Source organism: Aethalodelphis obliquidens, unplaced genomic scaffold (genome assembly GCF_003676395.1).
Source record: "Aethalodelphis obliquidens isolate GAN/ISIS:26980383/991018 unplaced genomic scaffold, ASM367639v1 scaffold39, whole genome shotgun sequence".
NCBI lineage: Eukaryota > Metazoa > Chordata > Mammalia > Artiodactyla > Delphinidae > Aethalodelphis > Aethalodelphis obliquidens.
In genome coordinates this window covers 1,458,421-1,473,970 of record NW_020837983.1, presented here as the reverse complement: position 1 = coordinate 1,473,970, position 15,550 = coordinate 1,458,421, and the positions used below count along the sequence as shown (strand labels likewise).

The 15,550-nt window shown below is 34.9% G+C and overlaps 1 protein-coding gene across 3 annotated transcripts in view; it reads right to left on the bottom strand.

Annotated features, from left to right (window-relative positions):
* The window catches only part of LRRC69 (leucine rich repeat containing 69), a 92,467-nt gene that overhangs the window by 63,397 nt on the left and 13,520 nt on the right, over window positions 1-15,550 (bottom strand). The window contains exons 2-5 of one of the 3 annotated variants that reach the window (XM_027131379.1): window positions 15,323-15,449; window positions 13,711-13,783; window positions 10,839-11,034; window positions 8,090-8,161 (exon numbers count right to left, since the gene is read on the bottom strand). The exons of 1 other annotated variant lie outside the window; for it this stretch is intronic. In XM_027131379.1, coding sequence (XP_026987180.1) covers window positions 8,090-8,161; window positions 10,839-11,034; window positions 13,711-13,783; window positions 15,323-15,449 — 468 coding nt within the window. Of the gene's footprint in view, window positions 1-4,156; window positions 8,162-10,838; window positions 11,035-13,710; window positions 13,784-15,322; window positions 15,450-15,550 lie in introns of those variants that run through there. One more of the 3 variants, XR_003438137.1, reaches the window with a different exon arrangement.

The window sequence follows — 15,550 nt, the reverse complement described above, 5'->3', positions numbered from 1 at the left end:
ACCAAATTCATTGATTAGCTTTGGTAGTTTTTTTGCTAGCATCTTTAGGATTCTCTCTATATAGTATCATGTCATCTGCAAACAGTGACAGTTTTACTTCTCTTTTCCGATTTGGATTCCTTTAATTTCTTTTTCATCTCTGGTTGCTGTGGCTAAAACTTCCGAAACTATGTTGAATAATAGTGGTGAGAGTGGGCAACCTTGTCTTGTTCCTGATCTTAGTGGATATGGTTACAGTTTTTCACCATTGAGAATGATGTTGGCTGTGGGTTTGTCATATATGGCCTTTATAATGTTGAAGTAAGTTCCCTCTATGCCTACTTTCTGGAGATTTTTTTTATCATAAATTGGTGTTGAATTTTGTCAAAAGCTTTTTCTGCATCTACTGAAATTATCATATGGTTTTTATCCTTCAATTTTTTAATATAGTTTATCACACTGATTGATTTGCATATATTGAAGAATCCTTGCATTCCTGGGATAAACCCCACTTGATCATGGTGTATGATAGTTTTAATGTGCTGCTGGATTCTGTTTGCTAGTATTTTGTTGAGGATTTTTGCATCTATATTCATCAGTGATATGGGCCTGTAGTGTTCTTTTTTTGTGACATCTTTGTCTGGTTTTGGTATCAGGGTGATGGTGGCCTCATAGAATGAGTTTGGATGTGTTCCTCCCTCTGCTATATTTTGGAAGAGTTTGAGAAGAATAGGTGTTAACTCTTCTCTAAATGTTTGATAGAATTCACCTGTGAAGCCATCTGGTCCTGGGCTTTTGTTTGCTGAAAGATTTCTAATCACAGTTTCAATATCAGTGCTTGTGATTGGTCTGTTTATATTTTCTATTTCTTCCTGATTCAGTCTTGGGAGGTTGTGCTTTTCTAAGAATTTGTCCATTTGTTCCAGGTTGTCCATTTTATTGGCATAGAGTTGCTTGCAGTAATCTCTCATGATCCTTTGTATTTCTACCGTGTCAGTTGTTACTTCTCCTTTTGCGTTTCTAATCCTATTGATTTTAGTCTTCTCTCTTTATTTCTTGATGAGGCTAGCTAATGGTTTATCAATTTTGTTTGTCTTCTCAAAGAACCAGCTTTTAGTGTTATTGATTGTTGCTATCACTTCCTTCATTTCTTTTTCATTTATATCTGATCTGATCATAATGATTTCTTTCCTTCTCCTAACTTTGGGGGGTTTTTGTTCTTCTTTCTCTAACTGCTATAGGTGTGAGGTTAGGTTGTTTATTTCAGATGTTTCATGTTTCTTGAAGTAGGATTGTATTGTTATAAAATTCTCCCTTAGAACTGCTTTTGCTCCATCCCATGGGTTTTGGGTTGTTGTATTTTCATTGTCATTTGTTTTTAGGTATTTTTTGATTTCTTCTTTGATTTCTTCAGTGAGCTCTTGCTTATTTAGTAATGTATTGTTTAGACTACATGTGCTTGTATTTTTTACAGTTTTTTCCTGTAATTGATATGTAGTCTCATAGCCTTGTGGTCAGAAAAGATAGTTGATAATGATTTCAACTTTCTTAAATTTACCAATGCTTGATTTGTGACCCAAGATATGATCTATCCTGGAGAATGTTCCATGAGCAATTGAGAAGAAAGTGTATTGTTGTTTTTGTATGGAATGTCCTATAAATATCGAGTAAGTGCATCTTGTTTAATGTGTCATTTAAAGCTTGTGCTTTCTTATTTATTTTCATTTTGGATGATCTGTCCACTGGTGAAAGTGGGGTGTTAAACTCCCCTACTATGATTGTGTTGCTGTTGATTTCCCATTTTATGGCTGTTAGTATTTGCCTTATATATTGAGATGCTCCTATATTGGGTGCATAAATATTTACAATTGTTATATCTTCTTCTTGGATTGATCCCTTGATCATTATGTAGTGTCCTTCTTTGTCTCTTGTAATAGTCTTTATTTTAAAGTCTGTTTTGTCTGTTATAATATTTTGTTCTATACTTCACATCAAAAATAAACATCATATACCACCTGATGATGACCATTAAAACTTTTTCTCACTTTTGTCAGGTCAACTTTTTTTCAAATGACTGCAGTTTGAGAAATAACCAGTCTCCTGAGGGAAACAGGAGCCAGAGAAAAATCTTTCTTAAAGATAAATATATATATATATAAAATTGCTTCAAGGTAACTAAAAAACTCAGTGACTTACTTTTCTCCCTGTTGAAATGGCTGAATCATAACTACTTCAGACTGAGTTTTCTATTCTTTCTTTTAGAATCTAGAAAGAGGTTGGTAACCCTTTCCTCCTAGAAATCCCTCTATAATATCTTAATCCAAAGCCCTTCTGCAGCAAATCACAGTGTGGGGTTTTTTTTTCTCCATCATTAAAAGTTAAAAAAAAAAAGTTATTAAGGCAGCTGGTTGCTGTCTCCCTTCATATAATGAACTCAACAATGAAATTAGCACCTACCTACCTCCCTTCTCTTTCCAAGATAATTAATGCCACTTTCTTTAATTTTTCTACTTTTAAATTTCTGTCTATATTTTTCTTATGATCTCTCTAAGGCCCACTTCAAACATGAAATCCAAAGTTCTTACAGGACAACATTCATATTTGTTTACTTGCCTCCCCAGAAATTCCTGAGGATAGAAATTCTTCAAATCTTCATGACCAAATCACAGAAGAGAGTTTAGCTTGGTTGAACTGAATTGTCATATAAGCCTCACTTAGGAGAGTTATATCTCTCACACATACAGGTGCTAGATAGAATACTAAAACTCATTGTTTTACCCAGATATAATGAGTTGTTCTACCCAAATATAATGAGACATACCCCCAAAATGTATGTCCACCTAGAACTTCAGAATGTGACCTTATTTAGAAAGAGGTTTTACAGATGTAATTTGTTAAAATGAGAGTATACTAGATTAGGGTGGGCCCTAATCCTAGGGCTGGTGTTCTTATAAGAAAACAAAGACATGTTATTTTAATGCCCAGTTTGTGGTACTTCATCACAGCAGAACTAGGAAACTCGTAAACCAAGCATCACTATTTCCCCCTATCTGAGCAACTGGCAATGTTTCCTTATGGTTCACTATCCATCACAGGCCATGTCTCAAAATTGTTACTCCCCCCAAAAGAGATACAAATAAAAGACATTTTGTTTCAGATCATCCTTTTCCTCAAAGGCTTGTTCATTCAAAATCCACATCCAATTCCATCAATATAATAAAAAATGTAAGAAAAAGTGAACATATGATTAGAAAAGGTAAAAGGGCACCCAGTCATTAAAAGTCACATATTTTAAGAACTTTCATTTAAGGAAAGTGCTCAATATATAATGTTAAAAGAAAAAACAAGATACATATTTCTTATGAAATATGCTTTCAATTTTTTAAGTGCACATATAAAAATAAGATACTTGAGGAAAAAAAACAGCAATAAATACTCTTTGGGAGACAAACCTAAAGCTACCTTATATTTGGCTCTTTCTATCCTTGTTTATTTTCTGGATTTTCTACAATGAATTAATTACTTCTATGATCAGAAAAATGTTATTTACACAGGTTATTTGAAGACAAGAGAACTAAATGGGAGAAAAAAAAAATTTATTTAAAAAAAAATCTTAACAATCCCTATTCATCCAAGAAGTACAGGACACTTTGCAAACTATTAAAATGAATAAGTTTGACATGTCTTAGATAGGAATTGGATATCAAATAATTTTATCTGAGGCACTGAAAATTTCCTCAAATTGTGCAATGGTATATCAAATCAAGAAATCAGCCCCAGAGTTTTGTTTTCTCTCTACTGATCTTTCTACTACCAATGACACCTTTTACATACTTGGATGGTACTTCTTTAAAAAGAAAATTCAGGGACTTCCTTGGTGGTCCAGTGGTTCAGAATCTGCCATCCAATACAGGGGACACGGGTTCAGTTCCTGGTCGGGGAACTAAGACTGAGTGCCACAACTACTGAGTCTGCATGCCACAGCTAGAGAGCCCACGTGCTGCTACTACAGGGCTCATGTGCTCTGGTGCCTGCACACTACAACTAGAGAGCCTGCACACTATAACTAGAGAGAAGCCCACATTCCACAACTGGAGAGAAGCCCACGCACCACAACTAGAGAGGAGCCTGTGTGCTGCAATGAAAGATCCCATGTGTCACAACGAAAGATCCTGTGTGCCACAACTAAGACCCAACACAGCCATAAATAAATAAATAAATAAGAAAATTTATACTGGGAAATTAAGTATCATGAAACCAATCCAGACATACCATAACGTGAAAAACGTATTATTCATTATTAACCACCTTCTTCAGTGCCCACATCCACACACTTTCTTTTTTCCATATATCTAATTCCAAAAATGGCACATCTAATCTCATTCAAATACCTATGCCCAACTGAAAATGTATCATCCTCTTCTCAAAGAAAGACACCAAAATCACGTCCAGTTTCTGAATTGTGCTCTGAGTTTAAGATCTCCATGGGCTGTGAATTCCTCTTGGTGGGTTTCAAATGTGGCTCCTCATGGTCCAGCAAATGGTAAATGGTCCAGCTAAATGATGAATGTGATCATCCCAACAAGCTCACAATACACAGGAAAGGATAAACAATATCATTATCACCAAAAGATCTTCCATGTGAAAGATGGAGAAGGAGAAGGGCCATGGAAAGGTGAAGTGACTTCCTGCTCTGTATTAGAATGAAGTCCTTAGGGGACAGCCTGATTTTGAGGACCTTCCTGCCACACCTCAAGGAAGCAGGAGGAAGACTCCCTTTCTGGAACTACATTGCTTTGGCACCTCTCTGCCTGTTGGCATATTTTGAAAGGATGGTGATTACCTTTGCTTAGGAGCATTTATGGTTCTCTTTTCAGATGCTGGCACTTTCTGGCAATAAACTCCCTTAAAATTCTTTAAAAATATATATATATGCTTTAACAGACTTTTCTAAAGAACACACATGTAGACATCCTGGAATGGATACTTTTATTATTATTCTGTATTTCTTTGTTGTTTGAAACTTTAAGAAGAATGTATAATTTGTACAACTTTCAAAAAAAGTTTTAAGTTTAAATCAAGAAGAGAAAAAAAGAGATAAGGAAAGAAATTAAAGTCTCAATGTACTAGATCTGACTACATGGTAATAAAAGGACCAATGCACTTCTAATACAGCTAACTCACTATCTGATCATGATGGCATTTTTCTTAATAATCTAGAAATTCTTTTTATTCAACACATATGAACAAATAATTATAACAGTCCCATTGTCTTACTGCAGATCTCCATTTAATGTATACTCTTATACAAAAATCCTGGTGAAAATTCAGTTTCAAATATTTAAAAGCCATATGAATAAAAACTAAACTTCTGTGAAACAACTGCATTTTCCAAATAGCACACCAAGTTTCAGGTCATAAAATAGCAACAGACTTAAATAAAGCCCTATTTAAAAAAAGAAAAAGAAAAAGAAAAAGCAATAGCTGTAAACAATAAGCCACTTAAAGAAACTTCTACAGAGCACATTTTCAAATCTTTGGGTTAATACTACACTTCAGGGCAATAGGTATATGGAATTGCCTTTTGCTTTTCTCTCTGTTTTTATGTATGTTTGAAAAATTTTATAATAAAAATAAGTTTTTAGAACATGCACCTCACAAGGTTAATTCTTCCTATTAATGCTAGTAGACAGTGGATGATCACTATAATTATACATATTAGTAGTATTTCACTATTGGTATATATTGTACATACAACATATAATCATTAGAGCTTCCATTCCTTGAATGCCGACTGTGTACAAAATGCTTTAAATCATTATGTAACTTAACAACCTTCCTAAAGTTAGTGGTATTAATATACCCATTTGACAAATAAAACAGCAACTCAGAGAAGTTAAGCCACTTGTTAGAGATTACAAAGTTAGTAAATAGAAAATTAGAACTTTAAACTCATGTGTATATGACCCCAAAGTCCATGTTCTTCATTTCTATACTATGTTGCTTCCTGAAAAGGATGGTCTAATTGTTTTTAAAGTGCACTACCATTATTTTGAAACTTACTCTCTTTCACTGATAATCATGGCATAACCTAGAGTCAGTCATTTATCCTCTGTGTTCATCATTTCCCCATTAGTTGTCCCATCTAATAAAATGTGGAAATTTTATTAACTTGAACCAGTTGGACCAAAGCTCAGATGAATTCACAGAATATCTTACTTCAGAGTTTTCAGAAAATTCTGAAATAGATGTTACAAAGGTGATACTAACTCAGATTCTGCCAAAATTACTCTAAATTAATGGGATCTAAATAATGGTGTTTTATCAAAATTGTAAGTACAGAATCACTGTAGAAGAAACTGTGAATTCACGACACTACGAAGGCAAATACTGAATGTAGTTTAAGAACATTATTTTTATTTATTTGTTTAACATTTATTCAATTGAAATTTAAGACACTGCAGGTATAAAGGTTAAAAAGAGTACTCCTTTCCTCTGTAAGATTACAGTCTAATGGGAAGACAGACTTAAAAAGAATTACTCTACTTTGTGGTATGTACAAATTATAATGGTACCAGAGAAGAATTAGCATCAGAAGGCTGCTTTGGCAACCAGAGAAGGCATCACAGGGCAGAAAAAGAGAACTAAGACATGAATAATATCTTGTAGCAGGATGAAAAAAATCTTGCATCATTTACCAGGTCAACATTAACAACATCCAGTGCTTATTAAACATTCAAAACTGTACTTTTGGAAAACAGTTTGGCAATTCCTTAAAAAAAACTAAAACATGGAATTACCATATGACTCAGCAATTCCACTGCTGGGTATATACCCAAAAGAAGTGAAAGTAGGGACTTGAACAGATATTTGTACCCCATGTTCACAGCAGCATTATTCTCAATAGCCAAAAGGAGGAAGCAACCCAATTGTCCATGGGCAGATGAATGAATATACAAAATGTGGCATATACATACAATGGAATATTATTCAGCCATAAAAAGAGGGAAATCTGACACAGGCTATAACATATACAGATTTTGAAGGCATTATACTATGCGAGATATGCCAGTCACAAAAGGACAAATATTGTATGATCCTATTCATATGAGATTCCTAGAGTGCTCAAATTCTTAGAGACAAGAAGTAGAATGGTGGTTGCCAGGTGTTAGAGGGAGGGAGGCATGGGAAGTTATAGTGTTTAATAGGTCCAGTTTCAGTTGAAAAGATAGAAAACTTCTGGAGACAGGTGGTGATGATGGTTATGCAACAACATGAATATACATAGTGCCACAGATCTGTACACTTAAAAATGGTTAAAATGGTAAACTTTATGTTATGTATAATTTACCACAAAAAAAACTCTACATTTTTTCTAAAACACAGAAATTACACTCATTTTTCCTATTTGAGTCATCTTCAGTGTAAAATATTGCTCAGTGGGTAAAAAGGACTGAAATCTCAATTTTGTGTTGATCAATCAGAAAAAGTAATTAATGGACTGACAACTATTTATTGAATACCTTGTGGATTGATGGGCTTCTAATTATTACCTTGCAGTGGAAACATGCTCATGCCAACATGAAAAACTGCCTTTTCTTTCCCAGAAGTTAAAAGTTGCTAAGACCAACTGCTTCTCAGTTATTTGAAATAAAGCAAAGTCAAAATTCATCTCCAAATGAAAAAAAGTGCATTTTTCACTGTTTATGGCTTGAAAACAACTAATAGTAGTGTCTCTTTTGGATTAATTGCAAGGGATAAAAATACGCTCTGGAACGTAATATTTTCAAAAAGTCTGAGGTGACCAAAAACAGTATATGATTAAAAAAAACACTTAACCATAGCTAGTATATTAAAATATTTATGATAACAATCAGAGTTCACTCAGTTCAAACAAGTTCAGCAGGCACAAAGGAAGAACACAAGCAGAACACAAAGGAAGGAATGGGAAAGAACAGGTCTTGAAATTCCAGAACAAAGCAAATCTTTGAGTTATCTGTATAATTCAAGGTTCCAGTTACTATAGGTTTTACTGGCTGCCTATTTTTCCTATTCCCAATAGCATAAACAAAATTATTTTTCAATTATATTTCAAGTTGACTCTACTTACTCCTGGTGGAAATATCTGAATAACATTTCCAGCTATGTCTAGGATTCTTAGGTTGAAAAGATCACAAAGTTCCTGTGTCAGGAAACAAAAGAGGGAGAGAGCTTTTTAAAAGTCTAATATGTAGAATCACAAACATTTCTTGTAAGTTTAAACTTGATGAAGTTGACCACCTTTCCTAATTACCTGGTCAATTCTTCAGTATATCTCCCCAGGGAGATCACTAGGTCTGGATCACCAGATTCTTTCAATTCTCCATTTCCTCTGACCACTCCAGGGCAACATACATGGTGACCAAGAACTAGACTATTTGTAGTAAATATCTGTAGATTCAAATTCACCTCCAACACTTACTATATATCTATAGGCAAATTTCTTAATCTTTGTACTTTAGTTTCTCCATTTGTAACATGGAAATGTTAATGGAAGCCACTATCTTCAATATGGATGCTGAATGCATTAAATAAATTACTAATCAAAAGTGCTTACTAAAGGGCTTAATACAAAGTGAGCACTTAGTAGACATTTCTATCATTAAAACAGAAAGAACCTTTGGGAGACAGAACACAGACGTAATCTTAGAGAGCTGTATCTATCAACAATTCCACTGGTATTTATTTCACATCTACCTTTTGTGTGGCATTGTGCTAACACAACATTTTCCTTATAAGGGAAATCTGTTAGTCTAGCCACATGCCCGATGTGACTGGATGGGCATATACCTTCACATGGATGTGTGCAGACATACACATAATTTATAATGTACCAGAAAATGATTCATAATATGTTTAGTAACAAAACAAATGAGTATTTTCTGTAATGTCTTATCATTTATAATTCAGACCAAAAAGAACAATGATAGACTGAAACATATTAAATGTACAAGGACATAAACGATTATAGGCATTCTTTACATGATAATTCAGGACAGGACTTACTAGCATTCAAATTTTTTAAAGTCTAAATGCCTTGGGTTTATAAAATTGTGGTAAGACTATTGATTTGAAATACGGACTTTTAAGTTAGACAGACATGTATCTGAGCTCTTTTTCTGACTTTTGCAAACTATGTTCAAGTCACATAACCTCTTTGATCTTTATTCTAAAATGGGCATAATAAGAGATACATTATAAAGTTGTTATGAACACTAAGTAATGTAATGCTTCATGATGATCCTATTGCTGCTGTTATTGCTTTTCCCTCAAATGAGGGAGACATGCTTTTAATAGGTTTAATCTGTAATTCCAAGACATTTTCTTACTTGTTTATAGTAAATCAAATTTTAAGGAATATAACAATAAAATTTTTGAAATATACTTATTTATAGCCTATACCTTGGTATATTTTTACATATCACATTAGAGGGTGCACAGAACTTTTAAAGGGAATATATTCTTTTTTTAAACAATTATTCATTTATTATTTATTTGGCTGCATCGGGTCTTAGTTGCAGCGCAGGCTCTTCATTGCAGCACACGAGCTTCTCTCTAGTTGTGGCACACAGTCTCCAGAGCACGCGGGCTCAGTAGTTGTAGCAGGCGGGCTCTCTAGTTGTGACGCGTGGGCTCAGTAGTTGCAGCACACAGGCTTAATTGCCCCGCAACATGTGGGATCTTAGTTCCCCGACCAGGGATCAAACCCGCATCCCCTGCATTGTAAGGTGGATTCTTAACCACTGGACCACCAGAGAAGTCCCAAGGGAATATCTTCTTGAGAGAAAAGTGAAACAGTAGGAATTAATCTGCTTTTTTTATTCCTCAAGTTACTGTATGACATGCATTTCCTCCTATCAAATTAATTCTAATTTGCATAAGTAAGGAAGATAAACCCGTTGACAAGTTCTTAACAGGAAACGGTACTCTTAAACTGGGAAATTTGAGGAGAGTTTAATAAAGCCACTATTTATAAAAGTTTGACAGGGTTCAGGGAAATCAACGAGGTTCCCTAAACCAAGAAAGGTAGTTCCCTAAAACCACAAGGTTCCCAAAAGCTAGCAACAGCAGGGAGTTCTTTAATACCACAGGCCTAAAGAGTCAAGGGAATGTAATAATGTCCGTAGAGGATCACCTGACATTTGCTATGACCCTCCAGAAAAGCATGCAGGCAACTCACAGCACCCTATTAGAGAGAACACCAGGGGAAAACTATATGGTACTCAATATCCCCCTGCCCTTTCACCTCCTGCTATTGCCCCTCATTGGCCATATCCTAGAGGAAGCCTGAGGACAAAGGAGCTCATTGATGCCCATACGGGTCAGTCTCCCAGGCACAGAGCAGGTTGGAAAAGGATGGAGAGTGGATGTAAAGAAAAAATGGAAGATATCTAGCACATACTTGAAAACCAAAAAGTACGAATATTTTGTGCTGTATATAAAGTTGCCAGATAAAATACAGGACACTCACTTAAATTTAAATTTCAGCAAAAAAATAAGATTTTTAACACATATAAGTATGTCCCATGCAATATTTGGAACATACTTATACTAAAAGAAATTCTTCATCGGTAATCTGAAATTCAGATTTAAGCATTCTGTATTTTTATTTACTAAATCTGGCATCCCTAGCTTTGTGAAAAAATCCAAGTTATAACCTTCCTTTGTCATAGGGATTTGGGAACTGATTATACCTAATCAGAGGGAAAGCAAATGACCTCTTGTACTCAGATGCCCAAATCTATTCTACAACTGCTCCTTATCATGGTGTAATGAGTTCTTCACCAACAAAAGAAAATTTGGTTCCATCTTTTGCTTACCTCTGGCAAAGATTCAATGTTGTTCCTGACCAGAAGAAGCTTCTGGAGCTTCTTCAAGAAATTAATCTCTTTGGGTATACAAATGAGCTGATTGTAGTTAAGTTGAAGTTCAGAAAGATTCTTAAGGAAACAAAGTTCTCTAGGAATGCTGGCTAGCTGGTTATGATTTATACTCAGATATGTAAGGCTTTTTAATCTAAAAAATAAACAAAGTGTATGAATGAAATTCACAAGAATAAGAAAGTCCATTGTACAGACCCCACTTATCAGAGCCATGTATCAATTCATATTTTTTGTAGCTCACCTGAGCTTTTCTTCAGTCAAGTGTTCACAACTACTATGAATCATTTGAGCATAAAAAAACTTTGTTGTAATTTAACTTTTAAAGATTTTTATAATCAGATGGTTTATGTTAAAAGTTAAAATTTTATCTAATCAAAACTTATATTTAAGAAAAAAAATTCTATCTTTATTCTTTGTACATATACAGTAGCTATACTGAAGAGGAAGCCAGACGACAAAGGAGAACATATACACACACATGGATATAGACAGGTATAGATTTAGATATAGATTATACATCCTGTACCACTTAGTTGCTGCGGAAGATGCAAAGACAGATCAGCCACAAATTCTGCCTTTATGTATATCATTGTCTAGAAGGAGATATTAGATAGAGCCATAAAATGAGGATAGAAAATGCCAACAAACAAGGAGAAAAGGGTTAAGATTTGAGTCTGTAATTGCAGATATAGTACCTGAGGTCCCTCAGAAGCATTTCGGAAGAAACAACATTTTGAACTTGGCCTTGAATAATAGAACCTGTAAAATTAGGGCAACAGGAAGGCATAACAAACTGAGAAAATATTAGTGTTTTGAATAAAGAAGCAGGAACAAATTAGCACTACTGAGCACCAACTACGTACTTGTGCATTAAATTTAATCTACAGCACAACCCTAAGGCTGGAGTTATCACCCTTAATCCAGAAATGAGGAAAATAAAGGATCAGAGGCAGTGAATAACTTGCCCAACTTAAACATCAGAAAACCATGTCAAGATTCAAATGCAGATGTGTCTTCTTGCAAAGCTAAGAATGAAGATTTATAATGCTCTTAAGCTGTTGAAGTTAAATTAGTAACATAATGAGGTGACATTTCTAGACAGTTTAAAATGGGGGACTGTTGCTTACAACAATAGTCAGTGCTAGTAAAAGAGATTTGGGGGAAGATTCTATGAATTCTATCGTGGAAGCCATGTGAATACATGAGACTGACAGAAAGAATAACAACTACAAAAGAGCAGAAGGAGATAGAGAGGAAGCAGATGGAAAGATTCTTGAGAAATATGAACATCTGACAAACAAATGAAAACCAAAGGCACCCAGAGAAGGCATGAGCAGAAAAATAGATGAACCTGGTTAACAAGGAATTTCTAAAGGTATGAGAGGAGAGTATTTCAAAATTATAAAGATAGTCAAAATGTTAAAGAGAGGTACTGCAAAAAAAAAACAAACAAACAAACCTACTAGAACTAAAAGAAGGGTCACAGACTACAAAGTCACTATTAAAAAAATCTACTTTATGTCTATATTGTAGCCACAAACAACTGAAAATAAAAGTTTTCAAAATTCCATTTACAATAACATAAAAAAGCACTTAAAATAGTTAAGGATACATTTAACAAAAGACAATATTGTACTTTGTTCTCCAAACAGAGCTAAGCTTACTAAATTGTGAAATCATAACATGTTATAGCTGCAAGAATTTCAAAGTTCATTTCCTCACAATTCTTCCTTTAGAGATGAGAAAACCAAGGTCCAAGACAGTTAAATTACTTGGCCAAGGTCATAAGGCTAGTTGCACAAAGTTATGACCTGAACCTAGTTCACCAGATCTTCCAAGGTGTCCTTTTTTCATTACATGACCAACACATAAATCAGTTGATAAGCTGAATGAGTGAAAAAGTAAGCAGACAACTATTGGCATTTTCATTACCATAAATATTCCTCTTCTTCATAAATTAGATAGCTTCAAATTTTTTTCTAGTTGCTCTGATTTAAAACATTACTTTTTCTGTAAAAATCTATCTGGGGAAAAATACATTAGCTAGAGGTATAGACAAGTAAATTGGAATAGACTTTAGGTGTTGCAGAAAGCCCTTTGTTGAGAACTATTAATAGTTTTGTATCCTTTAAAAATCTGGATGTTCTTATGTTGTAATACATCTGTTTCTGTTTGACAGGCAATAAAGAGAGTCTCCAAAGTAAACCTGAGTAGGGTTCTGTCTCCATCTGTCAGAAGAAAAGCCCAAGAGGGTGTTTTGCCTGCAGAAGGACAAGGCCCTCAGCTGGCTCCAGAAAGTCACTGTAACATTAGCCCATCTGTGCAAATGTGCAGGATAAGGAAAAATAGCATTTTGTTTTTGTTAATGATAATAAAATGTGTTTTTTTATGAAAATGACATGTTGGTTTTAAAGTCTTTGTTTTCGTATTACCTTTTCCATCAAGCTGAAAATGTCTTACAGTAAAGTTTAATGTCCCCAATTCTGTAACAGAGCAAGCTCCAAGAACCCCCCAGTTAGGAAATCAATAACACAATCAACTTTAGAACTTTGTTTCAAACCCTCACTTTTATACTTAGACTACCAAGTCATGCTGTTTCTCATTTCTCTGAAGTGTTTAAAGAATCGTCTGCTTAAAATCAGTAGCTTGCCTCAGTCCTTCAGGTGCCTCTTTGCTATGTATAAATCCCACAAGGACTAGAGGCTAAGCATACCATGTTAAAATGACCAGGATGGGGAGAAATGGCAGTTTGGGGGTGGGGGCATGGTGGGGAGTAGTGGTAACCAGCTCTCACTAGAAACAAAATTACCTGCTGATTTCTTGAGGAATCCATGTAAGCTGATTGTTGTTCAGATTAAGCAGGATCAAATTTTGTAAGCCATCTGTTAGAAAACAATTTTAGTCACTTTAGATATCCGTTAGAAAATAATTTTTAGTCACTTTTCTGTACACCTTTGTTTTCCTTCTGGTTTCTTGCCTTGGCCAAGGCTCTTTGGGTTGCTGGTAACTGATACCCTCTCAGATTAGCTTAATCAAAAAGGCATAATTTATCCCAGTTAGAAAGCTAAGTCTTGGCACCTGAGGATAGAGGGCCAAACTCACCACAAACTGGAACCAGAAACTATTATAAAAGGCACTGGAACCCAGGGTTTTAGTTTTGTTTTTGAAACTCAGAACCGTAGTCCCACAAATGTTTGTGAAATGCATGAATGACGACCAAAGGGTCTTCCTGACAAGCCGAACTCATCCACCAAACAGGAAAACCGCATGGGAAACCAGCCCAATGCACCACGGCCCACAACTCCCTGGCGAAGAGGGTGAAGTGGACGTAGAGTGTGTTCAACTCTATTCCAGAGCCAGAGTCTCCTTGAAGTGGAAGAAGTAGATGGGCGCTGGTGCGTGAAACAGCTACTTGCTGATCTTCACCGGAGACTGGAAGGAGCTGGGGAATTCTCTTGCTGTATTTAGTGGGGAGCAGGTCCTCTTGGGTCACCAGCTTCTGCAGGGAGCTCAAGACAAAGTCGACGTACTAGGGGACTATGCACTTGAGTTTCATTTTTTGTGGAAAAATATTTCTGCAAGATACATGAGCTAATATTTTAAAGTACTTTAAAGAGATAGTACCAGAATCTACCTGTGCTCTTTCCTATATACCTCTAACCGAGGGCCCATGAAATAATACCCTTACTAAATGCTGCTCAATGATAACAATGATAATATATAGCACCCATGCCTCAAAAGTTCACAGAACTTTATAAATTCTATTATATAGTTCTAATTTTACTATTGGGGACACAAAGTAGTAAAATGCCTTACATGAGTTAATGAACCTATAAAAATTATCTGGATCTCTGTCATGTGTTCTGTCCTTAAGCATACTCTACCCATATTAAATAGGAAAAATGTCATATTAAATGGAGAAATTATTAGTTTAAGGGAAACACAAAGAAAAAAATAAAAAATGCCATTTATTGAATCTCATATCTTTTCTTTAAAATTCTCCCCAAGTTGATTTATGCTTAACATCCTGAGCAAAGATTGTGACTTAGTGTTTGAGACAGTGTAAAAAGTGTAAAGAACAAGGAGAGCTGTGCAGAGCTTTTCTTGATTTGATTTTCAACTAGTTTTCTCTCTGGGCCAGAGAAAGGGTGCCCAGATTTGAGAGTCTAAATGTACACTGATTCTGAAAAGGGGAAAATTTACTAACACTAATGCTTATTTATTTTCTTAGATCTATATGTAAAGAAATATATAATATGGTAGTCGGGAAAAAAGTTGTTCCCCAAATTCCCTAATTTCAAGTGTAAATATCTCCAACCAAAAGAGATTAAAACATGAAATTCCTTTTTCCCTTTACTTTCAAATTGTTCAATATAAGGAAATTAAGTTTGACACTATAATTATGCTCGTCTTTGACTCACCACATACTCCAGATGCAAATCTATGAATCTTATTTCCAAATAAATGGAGCTTCTTCAAGGATGTAAGGTATTTCATCTCTTCTGGAACTTCTTCCAAAAGGTTGTTTCCCAGATTTAGTGCTGTCAACTGCAAACATATAGAGATTTAATGAACTCGTACATTATCCACTTTACATGAGAAAAAAGAAATAATTAAGCCCCTTCGTTGAGATACATACAACCTAAAAA